This window comes from Aotus nancymaae, unplaced genomic scaffold (genome assembly GCF_030222135.1).
Source record: "Aotus nancymaae isolate 86718 unplaced genomic scaffold, 86718_ANA_hifiasm-v0.15.2.pri h1tg000059l, whole genome shotgun sequence".
Taxonomy (NCBI): Eukaryota; Metazoa; Chordata; class Mammalia; order Primates; family Aotidae; genus Aotus; species Aotus nancymaae.
This window is the reverse complement of record NW_026988473.1, coordinates 52,823,565-52,848,566: the sequence shown is the minus strand read 5'-3', so window position 1 is coordinate 52,848,566 and position 25,002 is coordinate 52,823,565. Positions and strand designations below refer to the sequence as shown.

General features: G+C 37.9%; 1 protein-coding gene across 1 annotated transcript in view; it reads left to right on the top strand.

Annotated features, from left to right (window-relative positions):
- NLRP14 (NLR family pyrin domain containing 14) overlaps positions 1–25,002 on the top strand; it is a 55,579-nt gene that overhangs the window by 7,172 nt on the left and 23,405 nt on the right. The window contains exons 2-6 of the mRNA XM_012456733.3: positions 11,014–11,329; positions 12,174–12,245; positions 15,132–16,728; positions 18,760–18,924; positions 20,425–20,592. Of these exons, the coding sequence (XP_012312156.3) occupies positions 11,041–11,329; positions 12,174–12,245; positions 15,132–16,728; positions 18,760–18,924; positions 20,425–20,592 (2,291 nt within the window). The 5' untranslated portion in view covers positions 11,014–11,040. The remainder of the gene's footprint in view (positions 1–11,013; positions 11,330–12,173; positions 12,246–15,131; positions 16,729–18,759; positions 18,925–20,424; positions 20,593–25,002) is intronic.

The window sequence follows — 25,002 nt, the reverse complement described above, 5'->3', positions numbered from 1 at the left end:
ATTCTTGCTCACATGCATCTAAATCCACTAATTTCCTTCCCTTGCAATATCAATTTTCCCTCTTTACTATATCTTTCCCATCATCAAGAATGCTGTCATTTCTTCAAAACAAAATGGCAAAACAAAAAGAAATTTTCTACAGCCCTATTTTAGTTAGCATGGGCTGCTATAACAAAATACCATAAACCAGATGGTTGACAATAACAGAAACACTGCTCACAGTTCTGGAGGCTGAAAGTCCAAGATCAAGGCACCAACAGATTCAGTTTAGTGAGGGCCCACCTCCTGGTTCATTTATGACTCTCTTCTCGTGGAGTCCTCACATGGCAGAAGGGTCCAGAGAGCTTTCTGGAACCTCTTTTATAAGGGCACCAATTCCATTCATGAAGGCTCTGCCCTCACAACCTAATCATCTGCGAAAGTCTCCACCTCCTAATACCATCACATTGGGGATCAGGTTTCAGCATATGAATTTGGGAGGACACATTCAGTCTAAAGCAGGCCTACTTCCCTGTCAGCTGCTGTATCATTTCCCCCCTTCCTTTTGAGCCAAACTTCTTAGAAAGTAGTCTATTGTCTTCATTTTTTTCTCCTTCCAATCTTTTTTTGACCCTACTTCAATTAGGTTTTCACCCTACTATGTCAGTGAAACTTCTCGATTCAAAATCACTGATGATCTCAATGTTGCTAAATTCAATGGTCAGTTTTCAGTCTCATCTTGTTCTGAGAATTTGGCACAATTTATTTCAAGCATTTGGCAAAATTAATCTCTCTTTCTACCTTGAAACATTTTCTTCACTTACAGCACACCCTTCAGGTTTTCCTCTCTCTTCTTTTTCATGATCTCTTGAAAACAATTTTATTGCCCCTCCCAGGTCTGCTCCCTCTCTGTGACTTCTAAACAGTAGAGTGAGTCCTCAGGGATCAGTCTTTGAATGTTCCATTCTCACTCCCTGAATGATCTTCCATGGCTTTAAATTCCACCTATAAGCTAGTAACTTATAGTTTTTATTTCCTGCTCAGACTTTGAATTCCAACTCTAAACTCCCTCCTTGTCAATTTGACTTCAATGTTCAATATTTAATATGCATCCCAAATTTACCAAAAATGTGCTCCGGAAATGCCTCACATACTTACTTTTTTAACAGTCTTCTCCATTCCATTCTTCCAAATTCCCAAGTCAGTATCTTAGATTTCCCTTTGACTCCTTTCTTTTTTCTTACCTCTCATATCTGTTCTGTCAGCAAATCCTTGCAGTTCCATCTTAAATACCCAGAATATGACTACTTTCACCACCACGGCTGCTACCAGCCTTGCCCTAGCCATCATGTTCTCTCATCTGGATTATTATAATAGCCTCTTAACTGGTCTGCTTGCTTCTGCTATTGCCCTACTCCAGGATACTTCATATATATCCAGGATGATTCTCTTAAAACAAAATCGTTATTATTCACTTTGCCCAAAACCCTCAGTTGGCTTTCTAGTTTCCTCAGAGTGAAAGCCAAGGTACTTACAGTGACCTATAGGGCCCCACATGGTATCTCTCTAATTACTTTTCTCATTTTCCTCCTATTTCTCTGATTCCATATTCCATTATTTTGCTCCCTTATCCCATGTTAGCCATTCTGGACTTTCTTCAACTTGTCATTCTTGTTTTCACTTTACTCCCTTCTTACATTAATGAGGTGCTGTTGATTTATTCATTCACTGCTTTAGGTGCTGAGAATAAAAAAAAATGAATGAAATAAATAAAAATCTTTATCTTTTATGGATCCATTCTCTAGGTGGGGAGGATTGGAGTGGGGAAAGACAAATAGTAAATAAATAAAATTATTTATTGGGTGACAGTAAAAATACAAAAAAAAGTAATTCAATCTTTGTTACTCATTGTATTTGTGCATCTGACTGTTTATGCAGCATGAAGAAAAAAATGTAAAAGGATACATATGAGAGAATTGATGTGTTCAATGTGGATTGTTTATTGAGAGGGATTGATGTAAATAAAAACAGGAAGAAATCAGGGGCCTATAAGGAAATCTCTCAAACTCTTAGTAAAATGGAATACTACCACTTTTATTTTGCCTTTATGCTTGTGGTAGACAGGGGAAGTGACAGGTTCTTTCAATTTGACAAATCCTACAAGCATTTTTACCTTTTTGCAACACAGAGATGTCATTTAAAGTAGGTTACCAGCAACAAATGAACAAGTACTACAATCGCTCACAATTGCAGACCTTTTAGATATTAAAGATTACTTTCATGAGGTATTGCATTGCAATAATTTCAAAAGTACAGGTTTCTGATAAGATCCTGCTGAATAAATAACCTTCCAAATATAAATTTATATAAACTGAAAATACAGCAAGATAATAGCAGCCTTCATGGGACAGCAAAAATGTTCTATTTCATGGTTTTATGTGCATGTTGGAAACAATTTCCAAACAAAACCTTCTAGCATTTAGTTTCTCTTAAGATGTACATACTTGTGGACATATTCCGCACATTAGCACATTATAGCAATTTAATATCGTATGTTGGAACCAAACTAAAAAGAGTTTATCCTTTCTCTCGCCCTACACTTGGTTGTCCTTTTGAGGTAGTTTTTGTATGAATCCTTGTAACCTAGCCCTCTGATTTCTGGCTGTTACTGAGGTTGTTGGGCCCATCTTGCTAACTAGCACACCTGAGTCCTTAGTGTCAGCTGCCTAGAGTGTACATTTTCTTAATGCCAATGAATACTGGCTCCTCCTTTGCCAATAAAGCTTAAAGTTTTCCTTGAGGAGTCCAGCTGGAGAAATGCTACCTTAAATAAGGTTAGAATCTCCCAAGTCTTGCTGCTATGTGAATATGAAAACTTGTTCCAAATGAATAATCCTTAGAAAAAGGAAGCCATCTGAACTGAGCATCCATTTACCCATGTATCCAGAGGTTTCTCATCTGAGAGGCAATTCTCAATCTCGAAGCTCCTGGACCTATTAGCTTCTAAGACTGTCTTTAGGGGCAAAGGCCATGAATTCATCTTAGAGCAGATCTAGTCATGTGAGATTTGAATGAAACTGCATTATCCATAAAGCAACAGAGCCTTGGTGACCATTATAGTTGATTTGACTCAAATGTTCTTCAAATATGTCAAGTAGGCTCTTGCCTGAGGGCCTCTGCACTTGCTATTTTTTTACTCCTGCAATTCTCCACCTCCCAGATATCTTCACTGCTCATACTTTCACGTTCTTCAAATGTCACCTTAGTAGTGTCTTTCCATTCAAAGAGAAATAGGACCCAACCCCTACCTCCCACCCCCAGAGCTGTATTCCTAGCCCCACTCTGATTTTCTCCACAGCAATGATCACCACCTGATATGCTACAATTCATTATCTGTGCCCCTTCAACAGAATGTAAGCTCCATGGAGGTAAGGGCTAGAGGAGCGAGACTTTGGATATTTTATTCACTGCAAGAGAGGGCACAGAAAACTGTCAGGCACAAATAAGATGCTCAATAATTGTACGGATATTAGATGGATGAGAAAGGGACACCGCTTATTGGGAGTCAGCCAGTCTGGGAAAGGTCCTTCAAAGCTAGGGTTCAATTCCCCGTCTTCCTCTTCCCCACATCGGGAAAGCAAGGAGGAAGGCCGTGCGCCCACAGGTGTGCTGAGGGAAACACTGTATCTTCTGCGGTAAATGCGTGGAAGAGCGTAGGCGAGGGCAGAGCGGAAGCAGCGCTTTCTTGGCCTCTGCAGCCAATAGGAAGAGAGATTCGCTAGGCCTGGCCGTGGTCCAACCACACAGGCTGGCCTGCAGCCCTCTTAGAGGGTTTGCTCCTTTCGCAGGGGAGGAGGGAGATGAGGTATTAAGAGCCAAAGAGTGCGTTCCCCATTCTTGTGGAACGGAAAGTGCCTGCGGATCCTTTCTTTTCCCTCTGATTCCTGGCTTTCGGTGCTTTTACCCTTGGACACCGACGTCTGGTGAGACCCGAGGTATGGAATGACCCTCCTCTTCTCTGGATGGGTACTTTGTCCACTCTAAAATGGGAAGTTGGGTTCAGTGCGAGTTCATCCAGCTCCCACATTCTGTGTGGAAAAGGAAAGGGATGTGGACTCGGGGTCCCAGAGGATGAGCTGCCAGGACACCCCAGGGTGGGACATTTCTGGGCATGCACCAGCCATGACCAGGCTGGAAAGGCGACCTTGAGGGTGCCAGTCCACGGTCAGCTGCAAGTAGCCTTCGGTTGGAGACCTAGTGTTGTCTGCATCCATTTGTCAAATTCCAAAGAGATAAAGAGACCTATGCACCTATGCAACAATCTTGCATGTTCTTCACATGTACCCCAAAACCTAAAATGCAATTAAAAAAAAAAAAATGAATGCCTGCCAACTATACTTGAATTCGGCAGGCACTGCGTGCAGTGCCCGCTTCTTGAATCTCCCGGATTAAAGCGGTATGAATAGCACCAGTTTCACTAGCCTTGACGAATGCAGGCAAGCCCCTTGCCTCTCTTCCCAGGAGCAGGTGTTCGTCTTTCAGTCGTAAGCTATTCCCACCACCTGTGTTCTGCCGTCTTTCATTCACTCTGGGTCTCCTCCTAGACCCTCTCCCTGCTGAAAACGAAACCGCCTAAAAACTGCTCTGCAGGTGAACCAGCTGCTCTCGCTGGTGCTCCAGATTAGCATATCTTTCTCTCTACTTCCCCCTAGCAAAGTTCAGGAAATATTAGTAAGGTAGCACACGCTTGTCCCTGCGTTGGTCATCCTCTAGCCTATAATGCTTCAGCACCCCCACTCCCTCTTCTCCAGCAGTGACCCAAAATTGCTCTCTCTCTGCGAGTTAGCAATGATTGCCAACATGCCAAATTCAAGTACAGATGACAGACATTGATTTCTTTAACTGGAATTTAACAAATGGATATTGTCTTTTACCTTTTCATTTCTCCACTTATTTAAGGAATGTATTCTGATGAAAGATAATTGTCACAATTGTTCTAAACTCAGTTGTGTTTTGAGCTTAGGACAATTCGTGACAATTATTTTAAGTGTATTTTGTTTTTTTTTATGCAAAGCTTTTGTTTTCGTTGCTTAGTAGTTTCATTGCTTCATATACCTGCCACCTGTTTTGCTGTATGATAAAAATCACGTGTGTGCTATATTTTTATGCATTTACTTTATTATAATTGAATCTTTATTGACAATTATTTACTATTCTAAATAAACACTCTTATGCACAAAAGTTTTTTTCTGTATTTAGGATATTTTTCAGGATTTTTATTAGTTGGGATTATTTCCCAAAGAAGATACTGTTTGAAAAGTCATGCATGTTTGTAAAGTTCTCAGTAGGCATGCAGATATGCAGTTTTTCAAGAGTGTAGTAATTAACATTTATGTTAACTCCTTTATATGATATTGTTTTTTAAAGCTTATTTTTGCCATTTCAATCTTTGAGAAGAGATGTTTCCTGGTTTGCATCAGTTCGCTATCTGCTTAAATTTGAAAATTTTCTGAAATACTTGTTAGCCATTTGCTTTTTGCCTTTTTTCCCCCATCCTATGAATAGGCTATTCACAATAAATTTGTTTTATTGCTATTCTGACCTATTCGTATCATGCCATTTTAGGGATATGAACCTTTTCAAAACAATATTTTAGTGTGAACTGTAACTCATAGAAGACTGCACTAAACATAAACATGCAGCTTAGTAAATGATTAACAGGTGATCACTCAAGTAAACCATCAGCAGGTCAAGGAATAGGACTTTCATTACCAGGACCTAAGGCCCCCTTCATCCCCCTCCACCACATCTCCACAGAGGTATTAGGAAACCGACTTTTATGACTTCATAATCTTGTTTGATTTGACTTATTTCACTAATTATGAGATTTATTCTAGTGGCATATTCTAGCTGCAATCATATATTTTCTTTGCTGTTAAGGATTTCATTATATGAATTTACCACAGTGTATCGATTGGTTCTACTATAGATGGACTCTTGGGTCTTTTCGAGTGCTTAGGAATTAAAAGCAGTGGGTCTGTAGTTATTGCATATCTCTTACTGTACCTACACACATATTTCTATTGGATATTTTCTAATGACTGTAATTGCTATGTCATGGTGTATGTATATTTCCAGTTTTAAGGAATAACCATTTTAGAATAGTTTTTTTTTTTAGAATTACAGAAATGTATTGTATACCTGTCACCCAATTTCCTCAATTTTTAATATCTTGCATTACTATGGTATAATTGTCACAATGAATACGATAAGGCAATTAAGTTGCACTTAATTTGGGTTTTACTAGTTTTTCCATAGCATTCTTTTTCTTTTCCTGAATATTACATGTAATCATTTTGTCTCTGTAGATTCCTCTAGTCTGTGAAAGCATCTCAGTGTTTCCTTGTTTTCTGATGACCTAGACAGTTCTTAGAAGTACTTATCAGGTAATTTGTAGCATGTCCCTCACTTTGTTATTTTCTTATGGCTGGACTAGGATGATGGGTTTGGGGAAGGAATATCATAGTGGTAACATGCCATTCTTGTCACAATATCAATAGTACATACTATCATAGTGACTTACCGATGATAATAGTAGCCTTGATCTTGAGGCAGGTTTCTCACTAAAAAGTTTCTCCACTCTCCCCACCTACTCCCATATTCCTCTCTTTGGAAGGAAATCAATAAGCACAGTCAATGCTCTTGGAAATAGGGTACAGTTGGGTTAAGAGCCACTTCCTGGAGGAGAGAATATCCTACATAAAGTATTTGGAAATCTTCTGTAAGAGAGATTTGGCTCTTTTCTCTCATTTATTCAGACATTTATCTATACCAGCACAGACACATGGATATTTGCTTTGTACTTTGGGCCATAATCCGATACTTTTATTTAGGCCATTGGGATCTCTTTCTGGTTGTATCTTGGGTCTTTTTGATATACACCATTATTTTCTTTTCCTTGTTTCTGACACTATGAGATGCTATAGGCTTATCTTATCTATTCCCTGTCCCAGCCCTAGAATTGGCAGTTTCATTGAGGAGCCCTGATTCCATTTATTGGCAAATGGTACAGTTAGAAACCAAAATTTAGGTCTGGGTGGACATCTCCAAATTTAGTAGTTAATACAAACAGTTTTAAAGTGGTTTTATTAATTTACACTTCAGCTGTTTATTTGCCATATTCCCTGTAAACATTTTTGCTGTTTTTGGTTGACTATTTGTGTTTGAATTCTAAGGGCAAGAGGTTTTAATTTCCACATAGTTAACAATATATTTTCAAATATTCATTGTGACTCTTGGTCAGTTCCTTTATTGTGTCCAAACTGGTAAGTCCCTCCTTTCCTAAGTTGTGATAAATATTCCTTGCTGTTTTTTCCTCCCTGATTTGAAGTATTAATGATGTACTGACTTACTATATCTGAGATTTATTTATTTATTTTTATTATACTTTAAGTTCTGGGGTACATGTGCAGATTGTGAAGGATTTTTACATAGGTATACACATGCCATGGTAATTTGCTGCATCCATCCCTTCCCCCCCATCATCTACATTAGGTATTTCTTGTAATGTTATCCTTCCCCAATACCCCTACCCTCTGCTATCCCTTCTCTAGCCCCCCCACCCCCCACCAGGCCCATTGTGTGATGTTTCACTCCCTATGTCCATGTGTTCTCATTGTTCAACACCCACTTATGAGTAAGAACATGTGGTGTTTGGTTTTCTGTTCTTGTGTCAGTTTGCTGAGAATGATGGTTTCCAGCTTCATCCATGTCCCTGCAAAGGACACGAACTCATCCTTTTTTATGGCTGTATAGTATTCCATGGTGTATATGTGCCACATTTTCTTTATCCAGTCTATCATTGATGGGCATTTGGGGATACTAATTAATTCTTGTCAAAATGGTTTATAAGTTGTCCTAATAAACAACACTGAATTATTTCCTCCCAATTATGGTATCTCTTCTATAATATATTAAAATCTAATGAGAACATTTTTTCTTGGCTATCTACTCTTTTTCTTTAATTATCATGATAAAAGTTGTACACAGGCTGGGCGCCATGGCTCACTCCTTTCGCCTATAATCCCAGCACTTTGGGAGGCCCAGGTGGGTGAATCACTTGAGGTCTGGAGCTGGGGACCAGCGTAGCCAACATGATGAAACCCTGTCTCTACTAAAAATACAAAAAAAAAAAAAAAAAAAAAATTAGCCAGGCATGGTGGTAGGCACCTGAAGTCCCAGTTACTCTGGAGGATGAGGCAGGAGAATCACTTGAACCCAGGTGGGGAGGCAAAGGTGGTAGTGAGCTAAGATCTGCTACTGCAGTCCAGTCTGGGTGACAGAGGGAGACTCCATCTCCCAAAAAAAGAAGTTGTACACTTAGCAGTAGAGGTTAGACTCTTGAAGTTTTTTCAACTGGGGGCAGTTTGCTGCCCTGGGGATGTTTGGCAATATCTAGAGACATTTTTTGTTTGTCACAACTGTAGAAGATCCAAGGTTCTAATTGGCATCAAATAGGTAGAAGCCATGAGTGCTGCTAAACATATAATGCACATATAGTGTGGATGCCAAGGAAGTAGTACCAATCTCAGCCTAAAATGTCGGTACTACTGAGGTTGGGAAACTGCTGTAGGAGATTTAATTAGAGCGACCAAGAAAGGAAATCAGTCAGGACTGTATGAAAAGGGTGGAAACACCTGGCTTCCTAGGTCAAATCTTACTTCCCTGAGACCTCCTTGTCTCTACTCTCTCTAGGCAAGAATCCCTTATTCCTTTGTGTTCTCCTAGAGCTACTCTAGTCATGATGATTGTCATGCTGTATTTAGAGGTCTTCCTTTTCTAGTCCAGTATTCAGCATAGGGTCTGCTATCACAGAGCGTGGCCACACAGATTCCGTATAACTCTGAATTTCCTTTTAATTTCACTAGTGAAATTAAAAGGCAGTGCTATGTAGTAGAAAGTGAATGAGCTTTGTAGTTTGATAGGTCATTTGTCAACTCTATAACCTGGGCAACCTGAGTCTCTTAATTTCTGAGACTCTTTATCTGTAAATTTGGATAAAATCAAACTTTCAGGTCTGTTTTAAAGACTAGAGAAAATTTTTATAAAGAGCCTATACACACTAGGTCCTTACAAATATATTCGTTAATATGAGCTAATTATTTTGAACAAATATGCTTTGTTACAGGCAAAAATTTATATCAATAAATTTGCAAATTGAAGTCCTCATGGATCATTGGTTCCCATTTTAGTTCAGGGCATTTCTGAATGAATGCATGCCTTCATATAAGAGAAACAGTGCCAAACATGTGTTCCTCTTTCTAAAAATGTAAAAAGACAAAACAAAACAACAAATTTCTTCAACAGCATGAAACCGTTGGGAAGGAGACTAAAGTATATTGTACTCTATTATAATTATGGATTTATGTAGTAGAAAGCCAGTAGGATTCAGACCCACATAGATCTTGGCTCAGAAGGATACCCAGAAAGGAGAAGGAAAATGAAGAAAGTGTGGGATTATGACAGCAAAGAGGCATGTGAGTATCCAGATGTAAGACATTGTTAAAATAGTATTACTAACATATGGCACCTTGTTAAAGTTAGATGCATAGATTAGCTTCTTTAATCCTTGCAGAGGTAGGTACTCTTGCTATTCCTGTTTACAGATAGGAAATTTGTATCTCAAAATGCTCCTTGGATTTTGCAACAAGGAGGTTATTGTTATTTCAGTGAAATTGTGGTGGCAAAAGTTCGATTGCAGTGGATTGAGGAGGTATAATATAATAGGTGATAGAGTACAGAAGACCGTAGAAGTTTGACTATGAAGATGAAGGGGATTTGGAGTAAAGGGAATCTTTGTAAAAGACTAAGTTAGATTTGGGCACATTTAAGTGCTAATGAGAAGGACTTAGTGGACAGGGAGAAGTTGAAGAAAAAGAAGATAGATTTCTAATGGATTAAATCCCTTTGGGAACAATTGCTTATGAGATTTAGATCACAGGTGGAGGAATAAGCTATAAAAAAGGGAAGAGAGCTGCCCTCCTTTGTTACAGGAAAGACAAAGATAAAGATGGACACACATGCAGTGGTATCTGTCGATTTCTAGACAGGATGTTGAAGATGTGTTCTATGCCTTGCTTTCCCTCACCTACCATATTCTGTATGTCCTGGAGAAATTTCAGTGTTATTCTTTCAAATTTCCTCAAATCTTTTCCTTTTTACTTTAAAAAAAATTACTATAGGACTTGTTTTTGTCAGATTTATCTGTAATCTAGAATGTTTTTACTGTGTAAACAAACAAGCTTAAAACAGCTGATGGTTCACCAATTACTGTAGGAGAAAATCCAGATTTACTATACAAGTTTTGAGATAATTCACCTTCTGTTTAAAAGGAGAACTCTCCCTTCTATATACTTTTATTTCCCCCATCCATCTTTCTTTTCCAATCGTATTAGCAAGAATGGGGGAGACATTATTAAAGACTAGAAAGGGCAGGAATTTTAGTGAAAGATCTAAGTTGAGTTCCAGCTGTACCACTTACTAGTTCTGTCTCTTCAGGCAAATCACCAAAAGAGATTAAGAAAACTTGATGGTGCTTGGGAGAGTATGGATTAAGTGATTAGAAGGGATAAGGATGGACAGTTAGCAATACCTAGGAGGAGCCAGTTCTGTGCCAGGTTATATATGAACCCTAGTTCGTTTGATCCATACAAAAATTAGAGGTTGGCTCTGCTATCCCCACTTAGCAGAAGAGTAAACTGAGGTTGAAAGAGAGAAATTATCGTTAGTTTTATAGCTCATAAGTGGTAGGACTGGGAATAAATCCTAAGAAGGTGGAATAAATAGTATAGTGGTCTATATTAGAAGAATGCTTTGTGAAAGATGTATTACAGAGGACACTAGGTCAGTACCAAACCTAATACAGTGGACTCCTGCAAATGTTTGTTAATCTATATAGGTATTTCATTTTGAAATCTGTCTTTTCCCTGTGTCCCATTTATTCCATGTGCTTTTGGTTATTTTTTTCTCCCACAGAGGCCTGAATATTAATTCAAGGACAAGATGGCAGATTCATCATCATCTTCCTTCTTTGCTGATCTTGGGCTGCTATTGTATTTGGAGGAGCTAAACAAAGAGGAATTAAATACATTCAAGTTATTCCTAAAGGAGACCGTGGAACCTGAGCACGGCCCGATACCCTGGACTGAAGTGAGGAAGGCCAGGCGGGAGGACCTGGCCAACTTGATAAAGAAATATTATCCAGGAGAGAAAGCTTGGAGTGTGACTCTCAAAATATTTGGCAAGATGAATCTGAAGAATCTGTGTGAGAGAGCAAAAGCAGAGATCAACCGTGAGTGATTCTAGGGGCTAGGCGGGAAGGAAGTGTTTCCTGGAGCCCATTGGAATGATTCTGTAAGAGGGATTTAGGGATTAAACCATTTTGGGGAACAGAAGCTCCATGGTGGTCTTGTGCATGGGGAGCTTGTTAGATTATTTGAGGAAGGAGAGGCAGAAGGGTTTTGAGTACTGCTACTCAGCCTAGCTCCTTAATTGGGGGCAATTCATCCATCTTGTATTAATTGAAATGATTAAAGGAATTAAGTGATAGGAATTGTCCCATAAAGTGCCTTCGCTAAACTACAAGTTATAAGTTAGGCAACATTTTGAGGAATCAAATATGATTTAACATATTTGCTGAAATATGAGGAATGAGGTAAAAATTATTATTGGACATAAGCCAAGCCAGTATTTTTAGTCATTCTCAGATATGAAATATTATAGACATCTAGAATTCCTTACTCATGTACAAGGCTTTACAGTTATATATATATATATATAAAAGTATATATGTGTATATAAAATATTCATATCCATTGTCTCCTTTGCACCTTACCATATCCTAGTGAAGTCAATATAGACAAAGAAACTGAGGCTTACACTACACCATTTGCCCTGGAGTTAGTTACAGGGTGGAAACCAGGGCAAGAGGTCTCCTACTTCAGTGTTGTCCATATCACATTGTTTCTTCCCCCAGCTAAGCTTATGGAGTCTGAGGCTCTGGCATCTCTAGTTTTCTTAAATCCAGATAACCATAGAATTGTACCACTGATGAGAATGCTGGCCTCTGTTCTGGCCATCATGAAAGCTCACTTTGTTTTTGTTAACTCTCAAAATTCCACTGGAATCTGTTGCAGGGTCGGCCCAAAGTATAGGACCAGATGATGCTACCGCTGAAGACACACAAAGAGATCAGGAGGCAGTGCTGGGTGAGTAATTAGGCCTTTCGTCTGACTTGGGAGGCATTTAAAGTTTTTATACAGAATGGGGATTTATCTCCCAGAGAACTTTGTTCAATGCTTGCTGTCTTTTTTTTTTTTGAGACGGAGTCTCGCTCTGTCGCCCAGGCTGGAGTGCAGTGGCATGATCTTGGATTACCGCAACCTCTGCCTTCCAGGTTCAAGCAATTCTTCTGCATCAGCCTCCTGGGGAGCTGGGACTACAGGCACGCATCACCATGCCTGGCTAATTTTTTGTACTTTTAATAGAGATGGGGTTTTACAGTGTTATCCAGGATGGTCTCTATCTCCTGACCTCGTGATCCATCTGCCTCGGCCTCCCAAAGTGCTGGGATTACAGGCGTGAACCACCGCGCCCGGCCAACTCTTGCTAACTTCTTCTAATACCCCACCTGTTCCCTGAATGTCACCCCAAAAGAGTTAACAAAACTGACTCTCTGGCCAAAGTCAGAATCAGGGCCTTGTTAATTCAGGCCCTCAAGAGAGAAGTATTTAGAATGCCTGCTCAAAAGTTGAAGGGCTGATGCACAAAGGTATATTAATGTTTATATTTTATGGACTAAAGAGTTCACTGAGTTGGCAAGAAACTTTCAGTTTATCACATCTCCTTTCTTTCAAGATGGTGCTGTAATTAAATTCTAAGAGTGGTGACAAACTGGTTCATATAAAAACTGATTTCTAGAACCAGGTCTTCTCAGTTGTAGTTAACACAGGGGTCCCCAACTCCTATGCCATGGACTTTTACAGGTTGTTGGCCCCTCAGGAACTAGGTCACATAGTAGGACGTGAGTGGTGGGCCGAGTGAGGATTACCACCTGAGCTCTTATATGAGCAGGAACCCTATTGTGAACTGCGCATGCAGGGGATCTATACTGTATGCTCCTTATGAGAATCTAATGATATATGTAATGTAATTGAATCATCCTGAAACCATCTCCCCTCCCTGCCCTGTCACCCCTGCCCCTGATGTTCATGGAAAAATTGTCTTCCACTAAACTTGTCCCTGGTGCCCAAAAGGTTGGGGATTTCAGACCATTGGTCTAACACCAGTTCCCCACTTTGTTTGGAATTCTACATAATTTAATTCCAGTTTATATAAATGGAATTACAGTAGAAAGAAAATTGGATCAAGTGAGAAACCTTTATTCTTAACCCAGCCACATTCTAACAAGCCACTTTATTTCATTCAAGAAATAATTGAAAACTTCATCCTAAGCACTAAAATATAAAAATTGCTTGCTACATTAAATGACCTTGAATTCCCACTGTGACCTTAATTTCTGATTCAATATAAAGAAGTTTATGTTTGTGGTATGAGAAAAAAACTCATGGTTAGTAAATTTTGTTTTATTATTTCAAACCTAATGGGTATTTCCTTCTTATGTGCAGGTAATTGCACACAGATAGCTAATAAATGTCTCCAAATTATTTGGCAAATTGTGATAAAAGTAAACTGTATTATAGAAACTTTGGAAAATACTGTAAGTACAAAACAGAAAATAAAAAGTACAACAATGATTTACTTATTATTTTCTCTATGAATGTACTGACATCACACTGTTTGAATTACTATAGTTTCATGGTAGGTTTTAATTTTGAGTAAATAGTGCTTTTTCTTTTTTCTCCCTGCTTGGACAATCATTATTTTTGCTTTTCGGAATTTTTTAGTTATCATTTATTTATGTTTTAGCTTTGTTTTTAAACTTCACATAAGCAAAATGACCTTTTTTTTTAAAAAAAAAAAAAGATTCAAATATTATTTAAAAAGTACATAAAGTGAGTTTCTCACTCTTCCCACTCCCCATCCCCAATCCTATGATTCAGAAATAACCAGTGTTAATATATTGGTGGATATGGTATAGGTTTTCAGATACATAAAGTTGGTTCATTTTTTTTTCCCCAGGAGAGGATCATATTGTACATAATTCCCAGAAACTTGATATCTTTTTTGTTTGTTACTTGGGGGGATATCAGTATCTATAGTTACACTTTATTCAAAAGTTGTAAAGTACTCAATTACATGATTGTATTCTCTCATTTTTTATTGCTCAAATATATTTGACACTTCTTGTGTGCAAGGAGATGTGTTAGACACTAAACATGCAATGATGAAGCCCCTAGCCAAGTGCATCATTTATTTAAAAAATTAAGTAATTATAGCTTGTGACATGTATGTGAGTGAAAATGTACTGTTTTGAGAATATATAAAAGGGAGAAGTCCTCTAGCAGTGAGGGTCAGAGAAGTCTTCCCTGAGATCCTGTCCTTTTATTAGAGATCTAAAAGGTCTCTACAGGATCAGACTTAAACAGGTAAAGATGAATTATATTTTCATTCTATTTCACTTAGGATATTTTTCTTTTTCAAAATATTACTTAAGCTATGATTCAATGTTTATTAACTTTTTACTTGTACAAAGTAAATTATTTTGATCTGTAGATTCAGGTCTGTCTTGGGGTCTTCCCTATTATTGTTAATGGTTGCTTCTGTTCTTTTTTTTATCTGTATGACATCTCTGTTCTCCATGTCTATCACCTTTTTTCTCTGTAAAAGGAAAAGTGGAAAGAAGAAAAAATATTTCTAGAGTGTATCTGGCTTTTATTTCCCACCACAAATTCATTTTTCTGTATTGTCAATTCTGGTTTTTGTTACAGCATCTAATACGGGTTTTAAATTCATAGGAATATTTTTGTTTGATTTATATAATTTTTTAAAAATCTAAACCAGCTCTGATTTCAACCTATATTCTTTCTTGTTCCTAACTCCAGGTTTGGTATCCTTGACATTGCATTTCATAGAATTTGTTTTAATCATGGGTCTTTGTTTTTGTGTTTTTAACCTATGCCATTCTGACTTAGGTGGTGGAACAGAATACAGAATTCGAATAAAGGAAAAATTTTGCATTGCATGGGACAAGAAATCTTTGGCTGGACAGCCTGAAGATTTCCATCATAGAATTACTCAGGAAGACAGAAAACTGTTGGAACAGTTGTTTGATGTGGATGTCAAAACCGGTGAACAGCCACAGACAGTGGTGCTTCAGGGAGCTGCTGGTGTTGGGAAAACAGCCTTGGTGAGAAAGGCAATGTTGGATTGGGCAGAGGGCAATCTCTACCAGCAGAGATTTATGTATGTTTTTTATCTCAATGGGAGAGAAATTAACCAACTGAAAGAGAGAAGCTTTGCTCAACTGATATCAAAGGATTGGCCCAGCACAGAAGGCCCCATTGAAGGGGTCCTATCCCAGCAAAGTAGCCTCCTGTTTATTATTGACAGTTTTGATGAACTGAACTTTGCCTTTGAAGAACCCGAGTTTGCACTGTGTGAGGACTGGACCCAAGAACACCCAGTGTCCTTCCTCATGAGTAGTTTGCTGAGGAAAGTGATGCTCCCTGAGGCATCCTTATTGGTGACAACGAGACTCACAGCTTATAAGAGACTAAAGCAGTTGTTGAAGAATCACCATTATGTAGAGCTACTAGGAATGTCTGAGGCTGCAAGAGAGGAGTATGTTTACCAGTTTTTTGAAAATAAGAGGTGGGCCAAGAAAGCATTCAGTTCACTAAAAAACAATGAGATGCTGTTTAGCATGTGCCAAGTCCCCCTAGTGTGCCTGGCCACTTGTACTTGTCTGAAGCAGCAAATGGAGAAGGGTGGTGATGTCACATTGACCTGCCAAACAACCACGGCTCTGTTTACCTGCTATATCTGTAGCTTGTTCACACCAGTAGATGGACGCTCTCCTAGTCTACCCAACCAAGCCCAGCTGAGAAGCCTGTGCCATGTTGCTGCCAAAGGAATATGGACTATGACTTACGTGTTTTACAGAGAAAATCTCAGAAGGCTTGGGTTAACTAAATCTGATGTCTCAAGTTTTCTGGACAGGAATATTCTTCAAAAGGATGCAGAGTATGAAAACTGCTATGCATTCACCCACCTTCATGTTCAGGAGTTTTTTGCAGCTATGTTTTATATGTTAAAAGGCAATTGGGAATCTGGGGACCCTTCCTTCCAGCCTTTTGAAGACTTGAAGTCATTACTTCAAAGCACAAGTCATAAAGACCCCCATTTGACACAGACCAAGTGCTTTTTGTTTGGCCTTTTGAATAAAAATCGAGTAAAACAGCTGGAGAAGACTTTTAACTGTAAAATATCACTGAAGATAAAATCAAAGTTACTTCAGTGGATGGAAGTATTAGGAAAAAGTGAATATTCTCCATCACAGCTGGGATTTCTGGAGTTGTTTCACTATCTGTATGAGACTCAAGATAAAGCATTTATAAGCCAGTCAATGAAATATTTCCAAAAGGTTGCCATTAATATTTCTGAGAAAATCCATTTGCTTGTATCTTCCTTCTGTCTTAAGCACTGCCGGTGTTTGCAGACCATCAGGCTGTCTGTAACTATGGTATTTGAGAAGAAGATGTTAAAAACAAGCCTCCCAACTAACACTTGGTAAGTGTGTTAGGGCCATTCCCTAGAAGTGCCTTGTAAGGGAGAAAAGTAGATTTTGTCAGAGGAAGGAGTTGTTTGGCTGAGGTCCCAGAGCTGAGATAACCCTTTAGATTTGTCCCATCTTGAGGCAGGGAGGTCAAGCATTTAAACCCTTTATTGACCATTCATGACTACTGGTGATGAGTGTGCAAAAACTTTCCTGAAATGACTTTTTTGACCTGAAGGCAATTCCAGGAGAGGGACTGGGCTGGGGACTCTTGTTGACAATTCCAACAACTCAGGGGGAATGAGCACTTCATTCTTCAAGGAGGAATGTGGCCTGGCACAAACTTGCATCCATGTTAGTAAGTATCTTTAATGTCTAAAGATAATGCCATCAGAAGAATAAGGAACCAAAAATTTCCTGCTGAACCTGGTAAACACAGGTTATCTCTCTGTATTACATTCCTGTGTACTTGGCTGACCTAGCTCACTTTCCCCATTGCTCAGACATTGGTTGGCCTTTGTGTTGTAGTTCGTGAAGGGTCTCAGCCCTTTAATGCCTGTCTGGAGACATTGGAGGTTAGTAAGAAATAATAGATGCTAAATGAATATTTTTGAAAAAAAGAAATGAACCTTAACATTTTATGTGTATTATTCTACTCTATCTCCTTCCTTAAGTTGGCTTTTCTGACTCTAGTCATCTAAATCTGAGGAAAGAATTGAACTATGGAATTCATTCCCAGATGGATATAAAATTAATTGAGGACTTTCTATGTGCTATATAGTTGTATAGTGAACTGGATGTTTAACATAATATCCAATTTAATGCTGGCAACCATCTGTATTTATTTTTAAGATTACAAAACTGAGACTCAGAGATGTATACCTAGAAAATTTCTTGATTCAAGCACACATGAAATAATAGTTAAGTTGCTGAGTGCTTACCACATAACCTGGCAGTCTTGTAAGTCCTTGATCTCATTTAGTCTTCCAATAGTCCTATGAGATAGTTGCTATTATTTCCATTTTACTTAGGACAAAATTGTGGTACCAAGAAGGCATATGACTTGACCGAGGTAACACATCTGATTGTACTTCCTTGGTTTGCTAACTTTACCCAAGCTGTTGAGTGCCATTATATACAATTGCAGAAGCATTCCTCTCTTATAAGAGCATACATTACTTACAGCATGAGACATTTGCTAAGCATTTTTTATATACTACCTTATTGAATCTTAACAGTAATCCTAAAAAATAGATACCATTATCTTCATTTTTCAAGATGATGAAGCTGAGGCTTGCATGGGTTAGTAAATTTTCCAGAATAACTCAGTTCAGTGAGTGACAGAGCTGAATTGGGACTCAGAACTGCTCCATTGTTGAGTTTATAATCACCAGGTTGTTCCCTGTTTTATTCTTTATTATTTGAGTTTATTGATGATATTCCTAATAATTAAATTATAAAGTATGTAGCATTTACAGACTGCTTTTTGTGTACCATCTAAAATGCACTATTAAATTTTCACAACCCTGTGGAAGGAGACAACATTTCCATTTTATAGTCGATGAAAACTTGGAACTTACAGAATTGATGAAACTCTCTTAAAATAATATAGCTAGTAATTGGTAGACCTGGGGCTCAGGCCTGTGTTTTTTAATCTCTACCACTTTATACCTAATGTCTACCCATTAATCCTAATCATATTCTTTGTGGCCAAATTTTATTTTATCTTTTGATAATTGGCTCTTCAAGTATTTGAATACTTCTCTCTTATTCCTCCTGAGTCTCTTCCTCTAAAGTAAAGCCTCTGGTTTTTATTTTGTGTGTGTTGAGGGGAGCAGACGGGAAGTGGGAGAGCCATTGGACAAATAAGGCCTCTGGAGTGCCCAGAGAAAGACTTCTTGGTGACTGTGCCCACGTTGGAGCTGCACTAGATGCTCTTGCCTTTCCAAAGTACACTTACTTTTACCCCAATACTATCTTCTGAGAGCTGCCTGGGCTGAAATAAAATCCGTGTTGTTTTTCTTTTTTCAATTATTTATGCAAAGGGATGGTGATCGCATTACTCATTGTTGGCAAGATCTCTGTTCTGTGCTTCATACAAATGAACACTTGAGAGAATTGGACCTGTCCCATAGCAACCTTGATAAATCAGCAATGAATATCTTTCATCAAGAACTAATGCACCCAGACTGTAAACTACAAAAGCTACTGTAAGTCTGGTATGAGAAAATTTAATGGAGTTACTCTAATTTCTTTCTGTGTCCCACCTTCCACTCATACTTGTTAGGTGAAGCCAATGCTAAACAAATGCTTGTAATCCATTGTGTAAAATACTCGAAGAACAGGAACAATGGAATCCACTGGGGACATGGGATCATGACTAACTTGTTCTCAGCGATTCCACAGGGCATAGTAGCTGTTCACACGGGTTTTTTGGGCTTGATTAGGAACTTTCTAAATGAAGAGCACAGAGCTAAAAGCCTAGGCAGGTCACTAACACACTTTCAAGGACATGTTCTGGAACTTACTATCTTCTTAAATTTTTCTCTATTAAGGAAAAATTTACATTTAATAAAATGCACAAATAATGTTCAGTTTGTTGAGTTTTGACAAGTGTATTTTGTGCCTGTCACTGTGTGCAAGGTGCATTTGTTGCTTAGTGTGAACTGAATGCTGAACAAATGATAGATCTTTGTTTCCATTAGCACTGGAAATAGATATTCTTTTGGGTAGGGGGTGGGGACAGGCTTCTCACCAAATATTTTCCTACCAATCTCAGTGTTTTTAGTGAGTTCTGACCTCAGATTTCAAGCATCTAGAGTAGGTCTGGTCTTGCATATAGATGTGGTAAGGCAACTGGGTATGTGTTATGATTAAGCGGTTCCTGGAAGTCCTTTCCACTCATCCCTAAACATTTCCCCCACATTGTCCCTTCACTGGATGTCACCAATCTGGATCTTCACAAGAGTCATTGCCTTCTCGGTTAAAAGACTTACTTCCTTTCTTAGAATGGGAGGGTTGCATTGGTGAGATGGCACCATGATGACTGGTTTCAATCTGTGCCACCTTAATGTGATCTTACTTAGTGTGGTCCTTTTTCCCTAATAAGTGAGGTGGTGCCATTTATATTTATGAAGTGCCTTAGGCACTTTTACTAGATGAGGATGGTTAGTGCTGTAAATGGGTAAAAGCTTTATTTTCCTGTGTGTACTTGCCTGGGGTGGGTGGTGGGCAGAAGGGAGGAAAGGTGGTGTTACAAAGCAAGATTTTGGGCTGAGGAGGTAGAAAATAAGACAAAATGGCAGATTTAACTTCATTATTTTGCTTGAGCTGCCTCTGTATACCTAACAAAGTCACCGAGCAACAAACAGTGGATGCTAACTGTGAATTAACCTTCGATTATTTAAAGATTTGGCTTTTGTAAATTAATGTTATTGTAGTACTTGGAATGGTCCTGATAATTTTTGATAGTCATTCCTGGGATTACAAGTTTCAGAGGCTCCTCTTCTTCTTTTCCCTTAAGGTAAAAAAAAACTTGGGAGTATCAATTATCAGGACATAGATAGAAATTGAAGTCATAACCTAATTTTTTTAGATAAAAATAAGATAAAAAATATTAATATATCCAAGAATTAGATTGTAAAGAAAGGGATCCTGTAACCAAGGAGAGATGGTTTTTCTAATATCTCCTGTATATTTTTCTTCTGAAGGTTGAAATTTATCACTTTCTCTGATGATTGTCAGGATATTTCTACTTCTGTGATTCATAACCAGAATCTGATGCATCTTGACCTAAAAGGGAGTGATATAGGGGATAATGGAGTAAAGTCATTGTGTGAAGCCTTGAAACACCCAGATTGTAAACTACAGACTCTCAGGTAAGCCTTCAGTTGTTTTGTGTTGTTTTGTTTTTATAATTGAGGCTTTTGTCTGTCCAAGTACACTCTTACAGCCTGGATTTGCTATTTATAGGACTGGCTTGAATCTACTTTCATAATACGGGGTAACAAGCATCAGCAGAATCAGACTGATTTCATCCTGGTAGGACTTCTTACTCCTCCCATGTCCCCACGAAGATTGCTCAGTGTATAGTTTTCTGTGTCTCCATCTCCTAAATCTGCTGGTGGAGAGAATAGAAGCAGATTCAGAATTTGTAAACAATTAGCACTTCTAATATTTAAGTACTGGAACAGATTTATTGTATCTTTGAACTCTCATAGAAAAAAATGCACTGGGGGATGTTCTTTAACTGGGAGCAGTGCTGGGACAGACTCAATTTTATTTGATTTTTGATGGTGACTCCCCCTTAATTTAGAACTGCAACTCAGTGACCAGCCCAGAAAGCTGAGAAAAAACAGCATGGAAATGGTCATCTTTCAAGGTGCTTGCTGGCTACCACACACTACTTAGTGGTGACTCTTCTTTGGCTGATTTTATGTCTATGAAAGTGAGAAGATTCACAATCATAGTGTTCTCCACATTGTGTGACAGGTTTTAAGAAAGATCTTATTTTCCAATGAAAGGCGGTGAAATAATGTTTCTGACAAAACCAAACAAAACAGTTACAGTAAGTTTTATATTAGAAGTTTTTATAAGCCCTGGACTCAGTTCAGGGTGGCCAAGACTGAAGCTTGATGCATGGAGGGCCAAAGTAGATTTGTATTTGTAGGAAGCAAATTATAATCCAGACATGGGAAAAATAAGTGAAGTCTGGAATAAGACTTTCTTTGACATTTTTAAAACTCTTATCAGTATAAGATGGAATTCACTTATAGCATGTCTGGAAAGTTGTTGAATAATTTTCAAACAGGTTGAGTTCAATTGTGAGCAGGCCAGGTCAGAGTAAAGGTTTTACCCACTAAGAAGTAGTTTAAAGATATTATGAGGAATTTTCTGTAATCTACATTACAGAAATCTCTGGTCTGAAACTCAGGTGAGAAGTATGTCACTGGTTCCTATGTCTAAAAATAAAATATATTAGTAGCAAAAAGCTATTACATTGAGGAAAAGAGGAAAGATGTTTTCTTACAGTGGAGCTATGGATCCAAGACAAAAAGACTTTGGCACTTGACAGATCAGGAGGACTTGATAAAGGGTCCTTTCATTTGAGGTTTGAGTAATGTCATCCTTTGGTAAACCTTGATACAGACAATTGCCAGGCTTTCAAATAGGAAACCATCTTTCTGGGTCAACTAGCAGGGCTCCTTGCAACAGTGAATACGATGCTTTGGCAAAAGTCATCAGAGCTTTGTAATAATCTAATACTCCATTATGTGGGACTGCATGTTCCCCCAGTGTGGGTGGCCACTGATGGGTAATCAGTGATCCTATTAACATTTCATGTGGGAGAAGGTCTAGTTTTCTGTTTGCTTCATATCTCATAAGAGCCATGGGCAGTATGAATGTCCTCATTAGTTTGGTTTGTGTATAGACCAGGCACACGTTTTTAGAATTGCATTTTGATGTTATACTCTCTCTCTTTCTAGATGATGGGCAGTGTTGATACATCAGTAGTGTAGATACATTGGTATGACTTTGCCAGTCTGCCTTCCAACACATAATCCCCATTATTGTGAGAACTTGGTTAATCTAGAAATAAAATATCTTTTAAAATTTTAAATTGTTCATGTGAGCCCTTGTACATGAACATACTGAAAAGATACACAAATAATCACTAATTTTCATGAGAATGCTTCACTAAAGTATTTACCAAAGGCTCCTCTCAAGAAGAGGAGAAAGATCTATTCTTCTTGTCTTGATAATTTTTTCCACATCATAGACCTTATAATAGGTCTTAAGGTATGTTTTAAAGTGAGCTCTTAAAATTTGCTGAGCAAGAAGGGAGTTAAAACAAAAACCTTGGCATAGTCCAGTAATTTCTGATTGTGCCCAGAATCTCTTCTTAGTTTGTGTATGCTCTGCCATTGGGGCTTTATAAGCAAGGTAAGGGAACGATTGTTGCTTCCACAGAACAGCCACCTGAAGGGTACCAAAATGGTATATAAATGCAGAGCACTCACTATATCTTCATGGAATTAGAGGACGAATATTTCAGAATATTAGATAAGGCCAGGTGTGGTGGCTCATGCTAGCAATTCTAGCACTTTTGGAGGCCGACCACTTTGGATCACTTTGAAGCCAGGAGTTTAAGACCAGCGAGACCAACATGGCAAAACCCCAGCTCTACTAAAAATATAAAAATTAGCCATGCATGGTGGTGCATGCCTGCAATCCCAACTACTCAGGAGACTGAGACAGGAGAATTGCTTGAAACCCGGAAGGCAGAGGTTGCAGTGAGCCAAGATGGCACCACTGCACTCAAGCCTGGCTAACAGAGCAAGACTCTGTGTTTAAAAAATGTCAAAAAACAACAACAAAAAAAGTTGGCTAAGAGGAACTTGCCTCAGAATGGCAAATATCCACAGCTGTGTCTCATTATCAACTAGAGTAAAATATTGCTTAACAGGTAGGTAGCATATGGACCAACAGAAATTTTTCCTTCTTCAGGAGTGAGGAAGCTTTGTGGCTCACTACAGTTGTTTATAATCATGAAGTATCTAATGAGTCATCATAAATATAAACAGAGTTTGGAGAAATGAGAATACTCACTTTAAAACCAGAAGTTCTGCCACCTGGGCAGACTGCCCAGCAAACAGAGACTAAACTACCAGTCCTCTTCTCCATTCAAAAGTGTTTCATTTATTCATTAATAAACCATGATATATGTGCATACATAGCACCATAATTATACCAAATAAGGTGTAAGTTAAATATTTTTTAATGGTTGAGACCAAAAGTTTTTGATCTCAATATGGAATATAAAACCATATATTGATTTTTGCTGTCTTTATTTGAATAGTATGAAGAACAAATGGGTAACAAATTGTGTGGTAAGATTAATTTATGTTCTCTCATTGAAACTAAACCTCTCTAGAAACATTTAGATAAACAAATTGAGAACTAATTTTTAAAATATTGTATTACTTCAACATTTCAGAATCAATAAGATTGGAAACTATATTTAAGTTAATATTAGGAATAATATAACCACTGTTGTTAACTAACAATCTAGCCAAACAATGTGATACCTCAAAACTTGACCCAGATAGTATAAAATATTTACAGTCTTGACTGATACCCAGATTTACAAGCTTCTAGTTTATAAAGATGCTGGTCACTTATTTAACTCATTTTAATTATATATATTTATATACTTTAACATGTTAATATAAGTAATAATTATATGTCTACAAGAGAATTGTAGGATACTTAGGAAATTCTTTAATTTAGACTTCTCATTAAAGAAATACAGAACCTTTTGTGATCTAAAAAGCCATTATTTGTATTTTTTTTCTGAGAGGATTTTGTATTTTTTTACTTTCAATTTTTTATTTTCAATTTTTGTAGGTACATAGTAGGTGTGTATATTTATGGATTACATGCAATATTCTGATACAGACATGCAATGCATAATAATCACATAAGGGTAGGTGGGTTATCTATCACCTGAAGCATTTATCCTTTGTGTTATAAACACCCCAGGCATACTCTTTTAGTTATTTTAAAATGTACAATTATTTTTTTCTATAGTCACCCTGTTGTGCTGTCAAATACTCAGTCTTACTCATTATTTCTAACTACTTTTTGTACCCATCCCCCTCTTTTCCTCTTTTCCCTACTACCCTTCCCAGCCTCTGATAACCATCATTCTACTCTTTATCTCCATGAGTTCAATTATTTTAATTTTTTACTCCCACAAATAAGTGAGAACATGGAAAGTTTGTCTTTCTGTGCCTGGCTCGTCACTTAATATAATGATCTCCAGTTGTATCCCTGTTGTTGCAAATGACAGGATCTCATTCTTTTTTATGGCTGAATAGTACTCCATTGTGTGTGTGTGTGTATGTATGTGTGTGTGTATATATATATATATATATATATATATATATATATATATATATATACACCTCATTTTCTTTATCCATTCACCTTTTGATGGACATTTAGATTGCTTCCAAATCTTGGCTATCGTGAGTTGTGCTGCAGTAAACATGGGAGTGGAGATACCTCTTCAATATATTGATTTTCTTTCTTTTGGGTATATACTCCACATTGGAATTGCTGAATTGTATGGTACCTCTAGTTTTAGTTTTTGAGGAAACTCCAGAGTGTTCTCCATAATAGTTGTATTAATTTGCACTGCTACTAACAGTGTACAAGGGTTCCCTTTTCTCCACATTCTCACAAGTATTTGTTATTAACTAACTTTTGGATAAGTCATTTTAACT